The sequence below is a fragment of the Plectropomus leopardus genome, chromosome 19 (genome assembly GCF_008729295.1).
Source record: "Plectropomus leopardus isolate mb chromosome 19, YSFRI_Pleo_2.0, whole genome shotgun sequence".
NCBI classification, from domain to species: domain Eukaryota; kingdom Metazoa; phylum Chordata; class Actinopteri; order Perciformes; family Serranidae; genus Plectropomus; species Plectropomus leopardus.
Window position 1 is genome coordinate 15554524 of NC_056481.1, and position 19805 is coordinate 15574328.

General features: G+C 39.4%; 3 protein-coding genes across 5 annotated transcripts in view; all 3 read right to left on the reverse strand.

Moving 5' to 3' along the window:
- Nucleotides 1–855: 855 nt before the first annotated feature.
- si:ch211-136m16.8 lies at nucleotides 856–5915 on the reverse strand. The gene is made up of 6 exons (XM_042507958.1): nucleotides 5326–5915; nucleotides 2643–3460; nucleotides 1480–1675; nucleotides 1308–1387; nucleotides 1149–1234; nucleotides 856–1053 (listed from the first exon to the last, which is right to left on the reverse strand). The coding sequence occupies exons 1-6, from the start codon at nucleotides 5906–5908 to the stop codon at nucleotides 996–998; spliced, it is 1821 nt and encodes a 606-aa protein (XP_042363892.1). The 5' UTR covers nucleotides 5909–5915; the 3' UTR covers nucleotides 856–995.
- A 1223-nt stretch (nucleotides 5916–7138) lies between these two features.
- LOC121959072 lies at nucleotides 7139–11025 on the reverse strand. Its single transcript, XM_042508251.1, has 2 exons — nucleotides 10716–11025; nucleotides 7139–8288 (listed from the first exon to the last, which is right to left on the reverse strand). The coding sequence occupies exon 2, from the start codon at nucleotides 8225–8227 to the stop codon at nucleotides 7139–7141; it is 1089 nt and encodes a 362-aa protein (XP_042364185.1). The 5' UTR covers nucleotides 8228–8288; nucleotides 10716–11025.
- Nucleotides 11026–12274: 1249 nt separating this feature from the next.
- si:ch211-180a12.2 overlaps nucleotides 12275–19805 on the reverse strand; it is a 37816-nt gene continuing 30285 nt past the window's right edge. For 2 of the 3 annotated variants that reach the window (XM_042507956.1, XM_042507957.1), the window contains exons 7-13: nucleotides 17311–17541; nucleotides 17176–17226; nucleotides 16815–17069; nucleotides 15502–15849; nucleotides 15138–15410; nucleotides 12697–12972; nucleotides 12275–12513 (exon numbers count right to left, since the gene is read on the reverse strand). In XM_042507956.1, coding sequence (XP_042363890.1) covers nucleotides 12482–12513; nucleotides 12697–12972; nucleotides 15138–15410; nucleotides 15502–15849; nucleotides 16815–17069; nucleotides 17176–17226; nucleotides 17311–17541 — 1466 coding nt within the window. In that variant the 3' untranslated portion in view covers nucleotides 12275–12481. The remainder of the gene's footprint in view (nucleotides 12514–12696; nucleotides 12973–15137; nucleotides 15411–15501; nucleotides 15850–16814; nucleotides 17070–17175; nucleotides 17227–17310; nucleotides 17542–19805) is intronic. The other variant, XM_042507955.1, reaches the window with a different exon arrangement.

The following is a 19805-nucleotide window of genomic DNA, read 5'->3' on the forward strand; positions in this document are numbered from 1 at the left end:
CCAAAAAAAAAAAACAACCAAGAAAAAGGACAATAAAGTTCACAAATACAGTTAAAACACAGACAGGACTATTATGTACACAAGCATGTGAAAAAATATGTGTCCATACATAACAAGCTATACATGAAATGCACCAATGACCAACACTAAAATTTTTTTTTTTAAAAGTCTATACACAATTCAAGAGCTCTGTGCGGTTGTAAACCATATAGTTAGTGCAAAGAAATAAATACTAAATGGCTATACAAAGACTACATGATTATGCACAGTATGTGCATGTGCATATCATGTATACACAGCATGAAGGATCAATGCAGCTTCTTAAAGGATATGATTTGAGGCTCTGAGCACACCAAACTGTCTGTGGTTTCAGGTCACCACCAACACTTTGTCACCATCACAGCCAGTCTCTACACTTTTGGCCTTAATAGTTTCTGTTTCACTTGAAACATGGTTCACCACACATCTTACCAGCAGCATGTAGCTATATCATGTGCCTCTCAGCTCAAGCCCAAAGAACTTCAAAGGGGAAAAAAAGAACTGGTGCACGCCCATCAGTTCACAGCGTTTAACACTGCAGCAGACAGACAGAACATTTTATTGCCACTTTGATCTCAGAGAGTTTGACTCTGATAAGGAGACAGGGGTGTTAAAAAGTAAGTCTGTTGGCACTATTAAAGTCTAAAAATTTATTAGTGTGCTTAAGTCCTCTCTATTCTAAATAAACTAAATAAATGTCTTTGTATCCCAAATATATATGAGGCAATAACAATTTTTTTGTGCTAAAAACCCACCACAGCCGCCACTGTTCATACTACGGATAACAAAGTACCATTCCTTTTTTTTTTAGTTCAGCTTTATTACAAAACATAGAGCAAGTACTTAACACAATGCACATTTCATCACATTATTCAATTTCATAAATACATCAAAAATAAAGCCATTTGTATATTATATTCAAATATTCATACAAAACATCACAATCCATCTTTGTCTCACTCGTTTGTTTTCTTCAGTTTGGTCTTCAGCTCAGACATAAGTGGATTCCCAAATCTGGGGAGACACGAGAAATCCAAGAATCAAAAAATGTCTGAACACAAGATGATTTTGTGCTGAATATTATAATGTGAACACTCAGTTGTTTTTACCCTGGATGTCTTGGTGGCATCCATTTCGGTTTGCGTTGTGCCTCTTCTTGTTTGGGAGTGTCACTCTTCTCCTCTGCCTTTGTCTCCTGTTGATATTGTGAAATTTTAATAATGTACATACATCAACATAAGAGTAAAGCGTTATTCAGAGAACTGTACCTCTGAGAGAGTTTCCGGGCTATTTTCATCTCTAACCACTCGTTGTGTCTTTTTTAAAACAGGAAAACCTGCACCAAGCCCTAAAAAAAGTGACATTATTAGAAGATTATGAATCATAACAGGACGTGAGAGCCTACATGTATTGGCTTTCAATGTGTTGAAATTGACCTACCAGGCAGTTTTATTCCAATGCCCAAGCCTCCCAAAGGCATACCCACAGGAGCTTTGACTGGCAGAGGTGAAGAAGGAGTGGGATCCAGTGAGGGCATATGCAGAAGGGAGCGGGGATCTTTGGGTGGCCTTACACGAGGGTTTTTAATCGCAATTCTTGACCTTTGCACAGTAAAGTCAAGGACAAAGGCATCCACCTGCAATGACAACAACAGCTGCATTCACACCACACACACTCTGTAGGTTATGAGTACATCATTTATGGTTTCAAGGTCCAGTGTGTAAGATTTAGGGACATCTATTGGCAGAGGTGTACATCATATTCATGTTTTCATTAGTTCATAATCACCGGCAAATAATGTGTTTTTGTCAATTAGATTGAACCATTCATATCTACACACGGAGCAGGTCCACTCCTACACTCCCTGTCATGTTGTCTCTACAACACATTCTCATTCACCACTTATCAAATACTAACACTTGGTCAGTGGCCATACTCATTAAAATATGAAGTACTAGGCACCATCCTGCATAAGTTTTGGATGCCCAGAGAGGGTATGTCAGTGTATGGTTATTTCATACATAGTGTCTTTTCAAAATAAAATTTTGTTTTCACAGGAAAAGTTTCTGCTTATTCAATATATATAGTATCTTTTCAAAATACAATCCTACACATTATTTAAATTATTGCTTCTTTATGTTTAGGCAAAACGTATGTGTTTAGACTTAGAGAAAAACATTGTGGTTTGGGTTAATGTCATGTTACACATCTCCTTAGCACAGCTTGCTTCACATACATATGTAGACTTTCTCGACCTTTATACAGTAGTTGCCTCAAGCATCAAAAAATGCTGTTGCCCTGTGTGTCTTAAACTGCCTCTAAAGGGTACCTCAGTGTCTGATAATGTGAGCCACTAACCAAGTGTTAGTATTTTATGAATTTGGAGTTTAGACCAGGTTGGTTTCTACAGTAGCCCAGAATGGACAAACCAAACACTGGCTCTAGTTAGGACCATTTGCCTTTTTGCAACAGCCACAATAGTTCTCCTACATGCTTAACACAGGAGAAGTTTCAGTTCTGACCTCACTCCTGGATGCCACTAAATCCTACACACTGTACCTTTAATAAGATAATTTTATGGTTAAATATTTTAGTAATTATACCTCCATTTGTTCATCAGACTTTGTTGCCTGCTGTTCTGCCTCTTCAGCTGCAGCTAATGATCCCGTGACATCCTCGGACCATCTGGGCTGTGGTTTGTCCAGTGAGGGCAACTTCAGTAACTTCCTCTCGGATTCAGTGCAGCTCTCTCCCTGTGAACCAGATTCAGTCAGTTCCACTTCCTCCTCTAACAAAGCCTCTGAGCTGCTTCTAGATCGTCCTGATTCAGTGTGTTTGAGTTCATCTGGAGAGTAAGACATCTCAAGAGGTTCATCTTCAGTGCCTGTTATTTCTGACTTTATATTTGCCTCTTCTGTGTCTTTCCGGTCAGTTGTCATTGCTTGGTCCACTACTTCATCACTGATCTCTATTTGTGACCCAGTTTCAAGCTCAACTGGTTCAACTCTTTCTTTGTCTGCTTCTTCTTGTGATTTATCCGATTCCTGATTCAAATCTGTTGCCTCTGGTGATGTGACCCCTGAATCGGGTTGAAATCCTGTTGCAGTGACTAATTCCTCCTGTTTCAGATCGGTCACAGAAGTTTCCCTCATCAGAGATTTAGAGTGTTGTGATGTAAATTCAGAGATATCCACCGATTCCGACACATTCTCCAACTTGTCACATATGCCTTGAAATGATTCAGCACTAGTTGACTTCAGTAGCTGAGTTTCACTGCTTTGTGTGCCCACTTCACCCAGAGACTGGTCTGAAAATCCAGACTCTACTGTTGATGAAGACATCTCTAAGTCACTCACTAGATCAACAAGCTGCTCTTTACTCTCCTCTTGCTGCATTGATGATATTTCACCTTGATCCTCATTTGATGGCTCAGTTTGTTGTCCATTCTCTGGCCCCTCTTGTGTTTCATCAGTGTCCCCCGACAAAGCTGTCTGTATCCACAAGTCGAGGGTGGTTCATCAATTATTTCTTGACATCCACTTATTGAGCTAAATGTTTCCTCAGTGAAACTCCCCTCTGACTCTGTAACACCCATTGATGTATCCTCTATTGATACCAAAGTCGAATATTTTGATTTGGATTCAGCCATTATTGATTCAGCAGCTTCTTTAGGTAGTATTTCCTCGTTGCTGTTCTCAAGTGCTTCGTCTGATAGTTGATTTTTTGTCGCCAGTGACTCAACTGGTCCAGACATTCCAGTTTCAGCCTTTGCCGTTGACTGCAGATGTAAAATCTCCATCTCATCTCTGCCCGGCATTTCATGTCCTGCTGTCTCCTTTTCAACTCCATAACCTGTTTCGTCAACATCCTGTGCACCTGGCATTGCTATATCTTCAAGTAATTTAGATTCGGCTGCATCTGAGTGTTTCAAGAATCCAGATTCAGCAATGTCTTCAAGTAAACTAGGGTCAGGTTGCTGTTTTGCTCTGAGGTTATGGTATCAATGAACTCCTGAAAGCTTGTCTCGGTCATCTTTGGTGCTTTAGCCTCGGAGAAAGTTTCATCAGCAAATACAAGCACTTCCTCTGCTGCCACATCTCTTGTTTCTTCACGGCCATCTCCAGCAGCAACAGCGACAATGGAATCACATAACCCCATCTTTGCCCAAATCAACCAAAAGCTCTTCCATCCCATCTTGTGGCTCATTTGTCATCTTATTAAACTCATCCGTTAAACCAACGTCTGACTCAAATTCCTTTTCTGTTTTCTGTTCAATCTCCGTCTTCATTGAGTCAACCGGTAATTCTTCCTCTTCCTCAACAAGATGCCCAGATTTTTGAATTACTGCTTCAACAAGTGGTCCCTCCGTTTCTTGTGGTGATCCAGCTTCAGTCAGCTGCAATATTCCACCTTTATCCTCCACATCCGATCAAAGCTTTTCTTAATATCTTGTTTCTCTTCCATAAGCTCCCTCACCAGTAAACAGTCAGCTCTGCTGCTCCAGCCACTGTTTCGAAGACTCTCCGGCTCTTTGCTCTCCACCTCTTCTGGTAATGGGCTAGTCTGGATTTCCTCACAATCTTCCAGGAACCTTTGTGTTGTATTTTCATCTGGCCCAAGCTCATTGTTGTATTCAGGAACTCCCTCTCGTGTTTCCTCACATGTCTGAGAGTTTAACTCCTGCGACACAACAGCAGGGCCTTCACATATCCTTGGGGGAATATTTTTAAACTCTCCACTCATTTCCTCGCCGGTCTCGCCTTCAGGTTGAACAGGAACTGAAGTGGCTGTATGTGCTATTTCTGTGTAACTTTCTTTGTTGCTTACTTCATTGAGAAGCATCTCCTCTGCTTCTTGATCAGAAAAACTCTCATCTACTGAAACGGGTGTCGTTTTCATGTCAGATTGTTCATCAGTCAGTGAGCCGTCGTATTCTGCCTCAACATCATCTGTCTCTTTTGTTTTGGTTTGCACTTTGCTATCCTTAGCCACACCTTGTTCTCTATATGTGAATTCAGCTGTGTGCAGCTCTGATGTAGCACTCTGCATGACTTCTTCGCTACATGCAACATGTTCTGTCAAAATGTCTTTTTCTTCTGTAAGTGTTTTGATGTTGTCCTCCTGCTTTGGAGCATTCTGTAAGACTTCTTCATTGCATGTAACATGTTCGGGTAAAATGTCTTCTTCTGTAACAGTTTTAATGTTGTCTCTGCACTTGTGCATCATCAACAAGCTGCTCTTTACTCTCCTCTTGCTGCATTGATGATATTTCACCTTGATCCTCATTTGATGGCTCCACCGACTCCACCGATTCTGACACATTCTCCAACTTGTCACATATGCCTTGAAATGATTCAGCACTAGTTGACTTCAGTAGCTGAGTTTCACTGCTTTGTGTGCCCACTTCACCCAGAGACTGGTCTGAAAATCCAGACTCTACTGTTGATGAAGACATCTCTAAGTCACTCACTAGATCAACAAGCTGCTCTTTACTCTCCTCTTGCTGCATTGATGATATTTCACCTTGATCCTCATTTGATGGCTCAGCTTGTTGTCCATTCTCTGGCCCCTCTTGTGTTTCATCAGTGTCCCCTGACAAAGCTGTCTGTATCCACAAGTCGAGGGTGTGTTCATCAATTATTTCTTGACATCCACTTATTGAGCTAAATGTTTCCTCAGTGAAACTCCCCTCTGACTCTGTAACACCCATTGATGTATCCTCTATTGATACCAAAGTCGAATATTTTGATTTGGATTCAGCCATTATTGATTCAGCAGCTTCTTTAGGTAGTATTTCCTCGTTGCTGTTCTCAAGTGCTTCGTCTGATAGTTGATTTTTTGTCGCCAGTGACTCAACTGGTCCAGACATTCCAGTTTCAGCCCTTTGCCGTTGACTGCAGATGTAAAATCTCCATCTCATCTCTGCCCGGCATTTCATGTCCTGCTGTCTCCTTTTCAACTCCATAACCTGTTTCGTCAACATCCTGTGCACCTGGCATTGCTATATCTTCAAGTAATTTAGACTCGGCTGCATCTGAGTGTTTCAAGAATCCAGATTCAGCAATGTCTTCAAGTAAACTAGGGGTCAGGTTGCTGTTTTGCTCTGAGGTTATGGTATCAATGAACTCCTGAAAGCTTGTCTCGGTCATCTTTGGTGCTTTAGCCTCGGAGAAAGTTTCATCAGCAAATACAAGCACTTCCTCTGCTGCCACATCTCTTGTTGCTTCACGGCCATCTCCAGCAGCAACAGCGACAATGGAATCACATAACCCCTCATCTTTGCCCAAATCAACCAAAAGCTCTTCCATCCCATCTTGTGGCTCATTTGTCATCTTATTGAACTCATCCGTTAAACCAACGTCTGACTCAAATTCCTTTTCTGTTTTCTGTTCAATCCCCATCTTCATTGAGTCAACCGGTAATTCTTCCTCTTCCTCAACTCCCTCTCGTGTTTCCTCACATGTCTGAGAGTTTAACTCCTGCGACACAACAGCAGGGCCTTCACATATCCTTGGGGGAATATTTTTAAACTCTCCACTCATTTCCTCACCGGTCTTGCCTTCAGGTTGAACAGGAACTGAAGTGGCTGTATGTGCTATTTCTGTGTAACTTTCTTTGTTGCTTACTTCATTGAGAAGCATCTCCTCTGCTTCTTGATCAGAAAAACTCTCATCTACTGAAACGGGTGTCGTTTTCATGTCAGATTGTTCATCAGTCAGTGAGCCGTCGCATTCTGCCTCAACATCATCTGTCTCTTTTAGTTTTGGTTTGCACTTTGGTGTCCTTAGCCACACCTTGTTCTCTATATGTGAATTCAACTGTGTGCAGCTCTGATGCAGCACTCTGCATGACTTCTTCGCTGCATGCAACATGTTCTGTCAAAACGTCTTCTTCTTCTGTAAGTGTTTTGATGTTGTCCTCCTGCTTTGGAGCATTCTGTAAGACTTCTTCATTGCATGTAACATGTTCAGGTAAAATGTCTTCTTCTGTAACAGTTTTGATGTTGTCCCTCTGCACTTGTGCATCATCTGTTATCTGGTTGTTTGCAGCCTCATTCACATTTTCTTCCTCAACGACAGCAACCTCATCCACTGTGTTCTCATCCCTTCTCTTTCGCATCCTCATCGTTAACACTTTCACTCCAGTGAGCCATCACACGCTCTTGCTCGACAACTATTAGCTCATCTTCAGACACAATGCTGCTTTTGTCGTAGGTCATCTGTAATTCAACGTGCTGTGAAGCAAAGCCTGGGACTTCATTGAAATCTCTGTGATCATCTGACAATTCTTCACAGACTGAGAGCTGATTTTCAGCTTCCCTTGTTCCCTTATCACATTCATTTTCAAACGCAAGCTTTGGCACACCATCACTGTTTTCTACTTCCTCATCTGCCTCGTTCCTCTGCACCTTCACCTCCTCTACATGCATGTTATCCTCTTCTCCTAGACTTAGACCTGCAATCTGGCACAATTTTACGTCAGTGTCTTCTGCCTGCAAATGTTGTTCATCTTCAAGCTGCATTTTATCGTCCGCCTCCTTTACTTGGATGGTTTCATCCATTTTTTGAGGATCATGCGGTGCCTTCTCAGTCTCCTCAGCACCTCTTGCACTTTTCTCCATGTCTTCACTCACTGCATCACCTGTCAGTGTTGCATTCACATGTTCTTCATACTCTTCATTCTCTGGCATCTCATCACGTCCGCGAGTGCACAATTTCTGATTGATGTTTTCTTCTTGTTTATCGTCTTTAGCAAAGAACAGCCCTGTGTCATTGTTTCCTGCATTGGCCAACTGTTCCTCTCTGGTGCCCCCACCTCCCTCAGATGCTTTGCTCTCGCTGCCTCCACTCAGCTGAGTTTTGCACGGCACGCTTTCTTCATCAGTCTTTAAGTCGATGTCTGTGGTGCAAACTTCCCAGGCAACAAGTGGCCGAAATGAGCTAAGCAGAGACGCTGACGCAAGAGCCTGTTCCTCATCCACCCCCCTCCCGCTGGTGTCACCTTCTGTTTGGCTAAAGTTGGCAGGCTCACTGTCAACTGTAGGATTCCTGGATGGAGTTTGGGTCATTGCTGGTGATGTTTGTGGGCTCACTGTCAACTGCAGATTCCTGGATGGAGTTCGGGTCATTGCTGGTGATGTTTGTGGGCTCACTGTCAACTGCAGATTCCTGGATGGAGTTTGGGTCATTGGTGGCGACGTCAGTGGGCTCTGGCCTGAGGAATCTGTTCACTGCTCCGGTTATATAGTACTGAAGATGAGATAGAGAGAAATATTAATGAATGATATTAAGATTAATTTTATTAATGAATCATTTGTTCTCATTTTTAGATCATTTGCATTTTCACTGTTTTCCCCACATGCTGTGTTGTCTTTTAAAAACAAATACTGTAACAATATGGCCAGAAGTACAAGGACACTCCTGTTCATACCTTCCCATACTTTTGATCCAAGTCTGTTTTTATGTGTTGGAATAGGTCCCCTCATCCCAGTGAAGGGAAATCTTAATGTTACAGCATACCAGGCTTTTTACACAATAGTGTTGTTCCAGTTATGCTGCAACAGTTTGGGGAAGGCCCTTTCCTGTTTCAACACGACAATGCCTTCATACTCAAAGTGAGGTCCATAAATGGTTGTCAGTGTTTAATGTGGAAGATCTGACCAGCCTGCACAGAGCTCCAACTTCAAACCACACCTTGGGAAACTTAAGCATTTATGTGCTGACATTTTTCTTTAGTTATGAGGGTCAATGCTGCAGCTAGTTGCTAACTTTGACTGCTTTTTCGTGGGCAGGTAGCAAGCAGCCTAGTTTCAAAGATCTGGCCATAAAACCAGAACATAGAGCTTCATAAAGCTATGAGTTTTTTAAGCTATGAGAATTTAAATTACAATACTCATTTAGTTTTCCTTACAGAGATAAATAAATGCTGATATATAGTTACTGTATAATTATTTTTTTTAAAAAAGTTTCCTTCGACCCTTAAAATACAAGAAGACCTCGTGACAATCTGTGAAGCTTTAGTGACCTCTAGTGGGATTCAGGATGGCCAGGCTAGGTTGGGAACCAATGTGTTGGAGGACTTGTTGACTTGAACCTCTAAAAGCTGTCATTAACGTTTTCAGTTACATCTGTGCTTTTCCTGTTAACACAAATGAAAATGTCTACTGTGGAATAGGTCTGTGAGCCACACCTTGCTGTCCAACATAACTTATGTACTTGTATCTGTATGTAAGGGGAAAATAAGTAATGTTTCATTTCACAGGTCTACAAATTCCTAATAATGTCCTAATGGAAATTAAATATGGTGTTATATTGTTACCAAATAATCAATTCCACATACATGCAATAAACTTTAAGCTAGACTGTTTAAATCATTGCTCAACAGATCTGCTGGGCATGCAAAAAAAATGTGCAATTTGAGTACAAGTTGTCTGCGAGTCTGCAAATCAACATTTATGAAAAATAAAGTTTTAAATGAATGATGAAAATTGACTTTAAAAGAAATTGCTGTGGAAATCATCAGCTGCTTTTAAACTGAGCACAAAAATGTGAACATTGTCTCTGAGTTATTTCCATCCAAATTATTTGAAATTTAGAACAACAACGAATTGTAAGCAATAAATTTAAGCAGCCAGATTCAAAACATTTGTGGAAAGCACAGTAGTGGTATAATGTTTTAGTGTACATGTTGTGGCACTGTAGCATAGATTCAAAACGTTATGCCCTTCTTTGTCAGTGATGTTCCTCATTATGGTCATGCCAATGGAGGAAATATAATGTTGAGAGGTAACATAAGCTAGCTGGGATGACCTAATAAAGTATGCGAACTTGTGCTTGGTGTGCAAAATTTCCCGTGACCTAGCTTCACCACTGCTTAAAGCCTACATCAGCAGAAAAACTAAAACTGTTTTACTTGGGGGTCCACAAGAGGAGATCGTATTATCCTGTTGCAGAAAGTGCTTTTAGCCAGTCAGCCTGGTCTGTCAGAGGCTCAAGAGTGGAATGTAATTCCCTTTCACATCAGGGAACTTAACGCCTATATCTTTCAGTAATCAGTTAAGAAAATGATGATTAATGCTCACACTTGTCAGCACTACACTCTTTTTGATGCTGTTATCTATATATCCTGCATGCTTTGCATTGTCATTCTATATGCTCATATGTCAATACAACTTATAGAGCTTTAAAAATGTGTATTTTCTTTTACAGTCTTTAAATTGCACGTTTTGTTGCTTTTTGTCTGATGTTTTTTTGTTTGTTTGTTTTCCTTCTCTTGCTGGTGTGTTTAAAGGAATATTTTAAACTGTATGTCCTTTTTTGGGGTTATTTTTGTTATTTTGCTTTGCTGTTTTTCTAGGAAGCTTTGTGTACCACCTTGCCCAGGGGACTACAGATAAAAAAAAAAAGCCTTCTGGCTAATTCTGGCATTTTATACCTTGTGTATGTATTAATTTGCGCTGCCTCTTCTTTAAATAAACTAAACCTAAACATACAATGTATCTATGTACGTGCGTGAGTATGCGTGCGTGCGTGAGTGAGGTAGACAAACAAAATCAGAAGTCTGGAGAGAGAGAGATGCACGGACACAGGAAGAGGGAAACTTTCCATGCACATTTCACAGCTGCTAACATTCATATTAAAACTGTTAACTTGTTTTCAGATGAAGCAGCAGCTCACCCAAACTGTCCAGAAAGTCCTCCCCATCCTGCCGATGGGGCTCTCGGGGTCCATCTTCAAAACGTCCTCCTCGTGGACTCTCTGACCATCTGGTTTCTTCTGGATGTAACTTTGTTGTAACCAATCTGGCAGTTTAATTTCCCCAAAATTCGACAGCAGGCTTCATCCAATCGTGACCAGCTTTGAGCTCCTCCGCTGACAGCCACGGTTCAGTTCCTCATGCAGACAAATGTCCGGTGTATCATGATGAGGAAGAGGTGATTAACACAGCTGAGCTCAGACTCCAGCGCAGTTTGCGGATGTGCACAAAGCTTCTGTTCAGTCAGGCCACAAAAGGTTACGTGATGGTCTCTGAGTAGTTGTGTGACACACGAGTGATTTTAAATAACTATGCTCACCTACAGCTTGGGTGGATGATCATTTCTCATGTTAGTAACAATAGCAATGGAAAAAAACACGTCAGAACATGACTTCATTATTAGGACTAAACCCCCCTCCCAAATAAAAAGGTCTTAATCTTTGCAAACATCCCTTAATTTAAGTCCTTTTGAACATAACAGTGCAGACTGGCTTGCATTTGGTTAAAATGTGTTCATATTAGAGATATTCCAACCACACAGCACTTTAAATCCCAAGGGTGTGCTTAAAGCAGACTGAAAATATTCAAGGCAAAACTAATATAGGCTATTTTTAACAAATAAAAAGTTGAATGTAAACACATTTTTCAGTTCAATACACTGTGATGTTTTGCAAATAAGTAATGCTGTGTATTTTGACATTACTGGGTCAGTTTGTTGACTCTCCGCTGTGCTGTACATATGGCTATGGAATAAATCCTAAAATAAATAGATATAAAATTAACCGAGACAAATTATTTAATTACATCATTTTTTCATTTCAGGACTTATTTCACAGCCACAACGTATTTACTTATTTTATATGCATATTAAATAATACATTTTGAATGTTTATTTCATATGCCTTTGTATTCTTTCTTTATTGTTTTATTTCATATGCATGTTTATTTATTTATCTATTTAATATTGACTAAAATGGCATCCCATTGTTTACAGGCGTGCATGACACTATTGTGAGAAGTATATTGTATGCAATATATATCAGAGGAATTATTTAGAACAGAGAATTCACAAACCTAATGTCATATACAAAGAATAAAAACAGAATGTAGAACATGTATGTTTCCAGTTGTGGACAGTGCACAGCCATGGTAGACTGAATAAAGAGGAAGTTCTATACTAAACAACATCTTAATTTCTCAGTTCAACCACGAAGCACCTCTTCTGCGCAGCACAGTGAAGTGACATCCCTGTGGTCGGAGTGCAACAGAAAAAAACAGAAGTGTATTTAAACTGAGAACTTACTTCAGCAGTTGACCAGCAACAGATATCAGAACAGTAAACAGAAGAGAACAACAGTAACTTTGTCTGCTGACTCATTTTCGCACTCAAAAACAAAATCCCAAACAAGCATATCTCCCAAAAAAAACTTGAATTTATTTTCCAAAGCAGATTGAGAAAAAAAGCTTGATTATTATGTAAAATTATTCATACAAAAATATGGACATTTGTATAAAATCATGAAGAAAAAAGGTAATGGATGACAGATTAAGAACAGATAGTAATAAATAAAAGCCAAAAATGTTGGACTAACTTGACTACTACTTTATATTTACTATAAAGATATATATTAGATATATTACATGGGATATATGAAACAGAGAGGCACTCTTGCACACATCAGGGTTTTCATGCGGAAGATGAAATTTCCTCATTGGGCTCTGAAAGAGAGGACATAAGATTAAGTCAGAAAACATGAGCAAACTTCCTGCTGAGTGTCACATTTACTTTTTGACATTTGCCACATTGGTTACTTTCACTCACCCAAAAGGATTTTCTGTATTCAGTGTGTTTTTTTCAGGATGCAGACTCTGTAATGTGTGTATGTTTATTGTTTGTCTTACCTGTCCAGGTTCGATAAACAGGAAGCTTGAGTGCAGGGTGTGTGATCTCCACGCAAACCCTCAACCGCGCTCTCTCATTTTCTCTGGGACCCTTCCTCAAGTTGACCCTGTTGATGTGCAGCGCTCCCGGGTCTTCCTCTGTTTCTTTGACACTGTCCTCATCCACGTCTGACTTTGTTTCCTCATCCCTGTCAATGTTGTTGTTCTCTCCATCCACATTTTCATCGATGTATTCGATTCCTTCAGTGTGAGGGTCCGTGACAGCAGCTTTTGTTTCTGCAAAGTAACAACAGTAAAAAAAAAAATGAAGACAACAGTGCCAACCAGTGTTGTATACAGAAAATAAGTAAAACACTTTGTTTACATTTTATGTTTGAGGAAATGGGAAAGTTTACAAGAGGTTTGAATTTGACTTTCTGCATATAATACCACTGAAGCCACAGTGTTGGGTATCCATGAGTGCAACAACAACTCATTTGCAAAAAGGTGCTTCAGGAGTAAGGGCACATTTCAAAGGATGTGTAGAAAATTTTCCAGTTATAATGCAAAAAAGTTTTTACATCTTATATAATTGTAAATCAAATTTCACACCTGATAATTTCAAAGAGATGACTGGAGTACTGAATGAACATGAAAGGGGTATTTCAGAGATTAATATCACACTTACGTAAAAGTTGAGTATTGCAAGAGACAGATCAACAAAACAATGGTAAAAATTGATACAGCAGTGTTAGGAGTATTCTGATTATTATGGATAAAGCTCCAGTATATGGCTCCTACACCTCCCATCATGCAACAGGAGCAGCATGTTTTATCAAAAAAAAAAAATAGAGAGCGAGAGAAAGTGCAGTTTGTCATACTCTGAAAACCACAGCCACTGGAGGGGAAAACAATCATTTCTGAAATGCTAAGAAAATGCATGTAGCTTAAAAAACACGAGATTTCAGTCAGAGGATTATTTTAGCTCCCTAAGTCAACCAAAGAGGAAAAGTAGTCTACATTGACAAACTCAATATTGTCAGCTTATGTCAGTGTCACTTCTCTTTACCTTGTTTGTCTTGGGGAAACAATCCCCCTGAACGGCCAGAAGTGAAACACTATTTACAACTTTTGGATTGAATCAAAATGTAAGGTCATCATTTGACCTACAAACATCAAAACCAGGCTGTGCATGGTTAGCTTTAACCTCAGGAGTCTGTCTGGACAAATTTGCAACTGTAGCTTATTTAGTAATAATCAATGTAAAAAGCCTCATATTTATGGACGCTACATCCACAATATCCACTTTTTCCTTAAAAACCAAGTTTTTTGTTTGCTGGATTGTAAAAATGTAGTTCTAGGTTCTTGACCCTGTTGGTTGTGTATCTAAACCATGGATGGATTACTGAATGGGCCTACTGGGTACAAGGTCAAGGGTCCCTTGGCCTTCACTGACCAAATGTGCCATGAGGAGACATATACTGACCAGGAAGAAACACAAAATGACTACAAAGATATACACAAGAACTACAAAGAGAAACAAAGACAAAAAATGACAACAAATAGACATAACATCAACTCCAAAGAAACTTACAATGTAAAAGAGATGCAAAACCACTACCAAAGAGTACAAAACGACCTAAAAAGGATTCGAAAACCACTACAAAGAGACAGAAAACGAGATGCAAAATGACTGCAAAGAGATTCAAACCACTACAAAGTGAAACAAAATGACTATAAAGACACTAGTTGACTGAAAAGAGACTCACAATGACAGAGTGATTCAAAAGAAATTCAAAGAGATACAAAACAACTGCAAAGAGACACAAAAGAACTACAAGGATATATAAAATGACTAAGGACAGACACAAAATGACAACAAAGAGATGCAAAACAGATGCAAAGAGACACAAAACAACTACAGATACATAAAATGACTAAAGAGAGAGACTACAAAGACATGCAAAACAGATGCAAAGAGACACAAAACAACTACAGATACATAAAATGACTAAAGAGAGAGACTACAAAGACATGCAAAACAGATGCAAAGAGACACAAAACAACTACAGATACATAAAATGACTAAAGAGAGACACAAAACGACCATAAAGACATGCAAAACAGATGCAGAGACACAAAAAGTGGAAAAGAACCACAAAGAGACATACAATTATTACAAAGAGACACAAAGCGACCACAAGGAGACACAAAACTACAGAGAGAGATGCGTTACTACTACAAAAGAGACACAAAACAACAACAACAAAGAGGCTAAACACCTATAATGTGTGTGCTTTGCTCTTATGTAGGAGACTGCTGGAAGTCCCATTCATGTATTACAAGCATTTGTCAAAATATCTAATCAGACTGAAGCTAGTGGAACAAAGGCCACCTAAGAAACGGTCCTCTGAAATGTCATTTCTTCAAACAAGACATGAAAATACAGTAATGACAAGTACTTATTGCATGTCCATTCTTCCGTCTCCCCAGCTGTGTGTTTGGCGGACTTGGCAGGCTCGTGGACCTCTCCAGAGCGCACACGCTTTTCAGCTCCCTCTGTCCGTCGTCTCCTATCTCCTCTGTCTCGTTGGACACTAACGGTGTAAGTGTGGCTCCTCCTGCTGCCCACAGTAATTTGACTTTAGGATGACCTCCCTTCAACAGCAGAGAGAACACACCGACCCCTTCACTGCTCCAACAGACAGAGAGTGATGGAGGAATGGAGGGAGCAACTGAGGGAAGTCAAAAAGGAAGCAGGGGTGAATAAAAATGACTAAAATTAGGGATATTTTTCCAAAAGCTGATGACAGTAAAAGTTCATACCAATGTCAACATTTTTCCAGTGTTTCTCGATCGGCTCGTGTAGAGAACAGTGCTCCACTCTACAAATAATCCCTCCTCCTCTCTCCTTTTTCTCCTGATTGGCTGCCTTTCTTCTCAGAGTGGCTGTGGCCCTGTAGAGTCTGGGCTGAGTCTGTACGGGGCCCCACATCTCTCCTCCTTCTATCACCTCCTCCTCTCTGTCATCTTGTTCTCCCTCCCTGAGCCTCAGCCAGGTGACTGATACGTTCGGAGGGTAGAAATCTGTGATCTCACATCCAAGCATCAGAGTCTGGTCTGGGGAAGAAGTGGAGCTGACGATTTCGGACACACATGGTCTTTTGATGAATCCTATTGGGGATGAGATTGAGATTTAAGTGTCAGTTTTAAATGTGTCATCAAGTTGTATGCCCTTTCTTACCCTCTTTCTTTTTTGATGACTTGCAATTTTTATTTTCCATTATGCAAAACAAACAGTAAACACCAGTCCAGTGTACAAATACAAATTAAATCCTAACTCATCCTCCCTCTCCATCCGGTATAACCCCAAGAACTCCAGAGATTGACAACAAATCAATACATCAGAAATGTGGTGTTCTTTTAAAAGAAAATGTATAGAAAAATAAAATAGACAAATACATTAATCCTTTGAAACCTGAGCAAATTGGCTTGATTTCTTTCAAAAACATGGAAAGAAAGCAATAATCAACAAAAGAAGAAATGACCACAAAATTGGCAAAAAAAAAACCCTTGTAAAAAGTACAAGAAGAATTTCCACAAAATACGTTTAAAAAAATAAATTAAAAATAAAAACAAAAAGTGAAAAAAGGGCAAATGACCTGGGGAAAGTTCTTAAAAAAGAGAGTAATATTGTAGCCTAATTTCAAATAATTATAAAAATTATATATAAATAAATATAAATATGTAATTAATATAGTTTATATATATATATATATATATTTTTTTTATATAGGCTTTTTTGATTGTATGTTTTTTAATCAAATAATTTGTGGAACCAAGTTGCTCATTGCCCTTTATTCCCATATTTTGGAAAACAAATTAAACCAATTTGTTCGGGTTTCAAAGGTTTAAATACTTGTGAAAGCAGCATAAGAAAAGTTGTGTCGCTCCAGGTTTCAAAGGTTAAACTTTGGTACAGATGTGGACTTTTAAGAACATAAGAAACAAACATGCTATCCACCTGACAGAAACTGAGACGAATTGCTTCCATCTTACTCTTACTTTTGTAAATTTATAAAAGCAGTATACTGTCCCCACGTGAGCCAGTACTTTTTCTGTCCTTGCCTCTTTCTTACCTCTGGTCTCACGGGTGACCGGCTGCTTAAGTGCGATGTGGTGGACACTGACCCATACTTTAGTGCCTCCCTTTTCCAGTTCACTGCGGGGCAGTTTACACTGGCTGAAGGCTGAGAAGAAGCCTTCGGAGTTGGGTCGAGGGGAGGACGAGGCCTGAGAGGCCACAGGGCTCAGCTCACTCCCCTGGCAGAACCAGCGGAAGGTGATGACATCTGGATGGAAATGTGACGCCCGGACAGTCATGCTGATAACATCTGGAGGACAGAAATTGCAGGGATGAAGCCTCACACAACCAAAAATGTTTCACATGTACTGAATTAAATAAATCATAGACTTTTTTTTTTTTTTTTTTTTTTTTACCAGAGTCACTTGGTGTCTCTGCCAGCTGGATTTCTGAAACTTCTGGAGCAGCTGAAAGATGAAATGTCCATTCCATAAATGTAGAAATCACAGAAAAGCACAGAAAAATTGAATAAGTGCAAAAAATGTTCTTACACAGGATAGTAAACTTCTCTGAGACTCTCTCCACTGCGATCTTGTCTTTGCCCATGTACGACACCTGACACTTAAACACAGCCCCCTTGTGGACTGAAATCTGGGGGATGAAGGTGAGGGAGGAGATCAGCTGTTGGATGCCACTTCCAGATGAGTGCAGCGGCCCCTGAGTGTGCAGCTTGTAGTAACCCATATCTCCTCTGGAGGACAGCAGAGGGCCTTTCTCTGACACTGGGGAGGTGAGAGTTAGACCGTAGGGCAGATGGATGGTGGTTAGCGGGTTATAGAGGCAGTTAAAGTTAGCTTTGGAGGTTCCTTTGTGTGTGAGGTTGTAAATTGTTAGCAAAATTAAGTGTAGAAGAGAAAACATGGCATTTTTAGAAGCAGTTGCAATAGAAATAAAGATGTTTCATGTGGCATTATTCACTTTAACCCTTTGAAACCTGAAGTGATATCACTTTTCTTGTGCTTCTTACAGACCTTCAAACCCAGAGCAAATTGGTTTCTTTTAAAAACATGGGGGGAAAGCCAATAAGCAACCTGGTAAGAAATGTTCCACAAACTGCAAAAATGTATTACATTTAGGAAATTATTTTTTTAAAAGGTTAGGGGAAAATGTCTTGGGGAAAAAAGAAAAAAAAAAAGCTAGGGGATTTTTTTTCTAGTTCTAATAGTAACATATTTAAAATTATATTACATATTTGCACTATATAATATATATAAGCACTTTTCATGTAATTTCCTTTATTTGTTTATTTATTTATATTTTTTTATATCAGGTGATTTTCTGATATTTTTTATAGAAATAAAACTAATTTGCTCAGGTTTCAAAGGGTTAATGTAATATTTTGACATCAATCCAAACACATTTAAAACTAATCCTTTAACGTCCTTTTTTTCCCTCCATTTTTATGTTAACGTAAAGGAAACGTGGTCCCCAGTCAATCAACAAATCCATATGTTGGTTGTTTGCAGAGAAGGCATGCAAGAAAAACAAGGTTTTCCTCATGATTTCAAGGGAACACTGCATGATCAATTGATTTACAAATGGTAAACCTGGGGGTGAAGTATTACTTTAAGCAGGTTTAAAAGAACAGTTGCCTGTCTCTCTCCAAAAGGATATAAACTCTACCCATCAGCACCAAGATTACAAATTTGATATGTCTGGTTTGTTAAATCTGTGGAAAAACATGTGGAATCTCCATCGCTGCGGGTTGTTTGGCAACCTCACCATGACAACAGGACTCAAGGAATTCCCTGTGCCTCGCCAAGAAACAGTTTGACACAAAGGTCCAACATAAAAGCATGGTGTGTTGGTTTCCTGCTTTGGGTTTTGTACTGATTAAATGATAAGATAAAACATGTAATGAGCTTTGGATTTATCAGCTGGTGGTAGCTTCATGTTTACCAAAAAGACATGTGAGTTGGAGTTGTTCAAAGTTGTATCTCTGTTTATCTTTAACTTATCTTATTTACCATCATCTAACTCTCAGAAATACTGTGAAAAAAGTATATTTCCCAAAATGTTAAGCTATTTCTTTAAAACTGAAGTTAATAACTTTTGAGGAAATGACTTTGTCATATTTGCTGAAACTGTTACTATATTCTAATAGTATTAGAGAGATAGATCATGTCCCTCATTCTCCTCCTCTATTGTCATTTGCTATAATCAACTGCAGCGCAGCAAAACCTACCAATCAAAGCTGAGGAGCCAATCACTGCTTGCAAACTACAGCCAAACTGTCAAACACACTGTAACTTACTGCATTGTCTATATTTTTTTTTACCTCAAATGTTTTCAAAAATGTATTTCGTGAACTGTTTAGCTGTAAAATGAGAAAGTTTGTTTTTTTGACATGTGAAATAGTCGCGCCAATATGAAGCACCGCCCACCTACTTGATTAACTTTCTCATTTTACACTAAACAGTATACTAAAATATGTTTATGAAAACATTTGAGGGGAGAAATGGGCAATGCAGTAACAGAATCTTAATTCTTATTTGATCAGTGCTGCCTAGTTTACAGTTTGACTGCACTTCATGAGCAGTGACTCACATGATCGAAAGTTGCTTTATAGAATCCTTACAACAGAGGGAGAAGACTATCAATGACTACACTGTGCAAGCATTAAGAACAAGACAAACAAGTTGCAAAAAATGATGTAACCTGCTTTCAAAAGTAGGGCAGCGATTTGTGGTTATTCGCCAGAAGTATAAGCAGTTTGTGGTTATTCGTTGGAAGTAAAATGCTAATGTCAGGCTATAAACAAACTACACCACAGTCGAATGACTTAACATTGCAAACACAACAGGCTGTGAAGCTGCGTTTGGCTTGATGACGTTCTGTAGTCTCATTCAGCCATTATTCAGCCTTTTTTAAGACACATTAAAGCTTCAAAGTTCACAAGTGGGTTATTTACTTCGATTTTTTAAATCAGTTTTCAGACTTTGTTTCAAAGGAGCAACTGATATCAGGGGATTATGCCTCTGCAAAC

What these genes read in the sequence shown, in the direction of transcription:
- si:ch211-136m16.8 (XM_042507958.1), bottom strand. Translation starts at nt 5,908, where the DNA reads ATGTCTGGACCAGTTGAGTCACTGGCGACAAAAAATCAACTATCAGAC. An exon ending in GGAGTCGGTGGAGCCATCAA is followed by an intron (nt 3,461 to 5,325) that starts ATGAGGATCAAG and finishes CTGAGCCATCAA; the next exon opens with ATGAGGATCAAGGTGAAATA. An exon ending in CATTGGAATAAAACTGCCTG is followed by an intron (nt 1,388 to 1,479) that starts GTAGGTCAATTT and finishes CACTTTTTTTAG; the next exon opens with GGCTTGGTGCAGGTTTTCCT.
- LOC121959072 (XM_042508251.1), bottom strand. Translation starts at nt 8,227, where the DNA reads ATGACCCAAACTCCATCCAGGAATCTGCAGTTGACAGTGAGCCCACAA.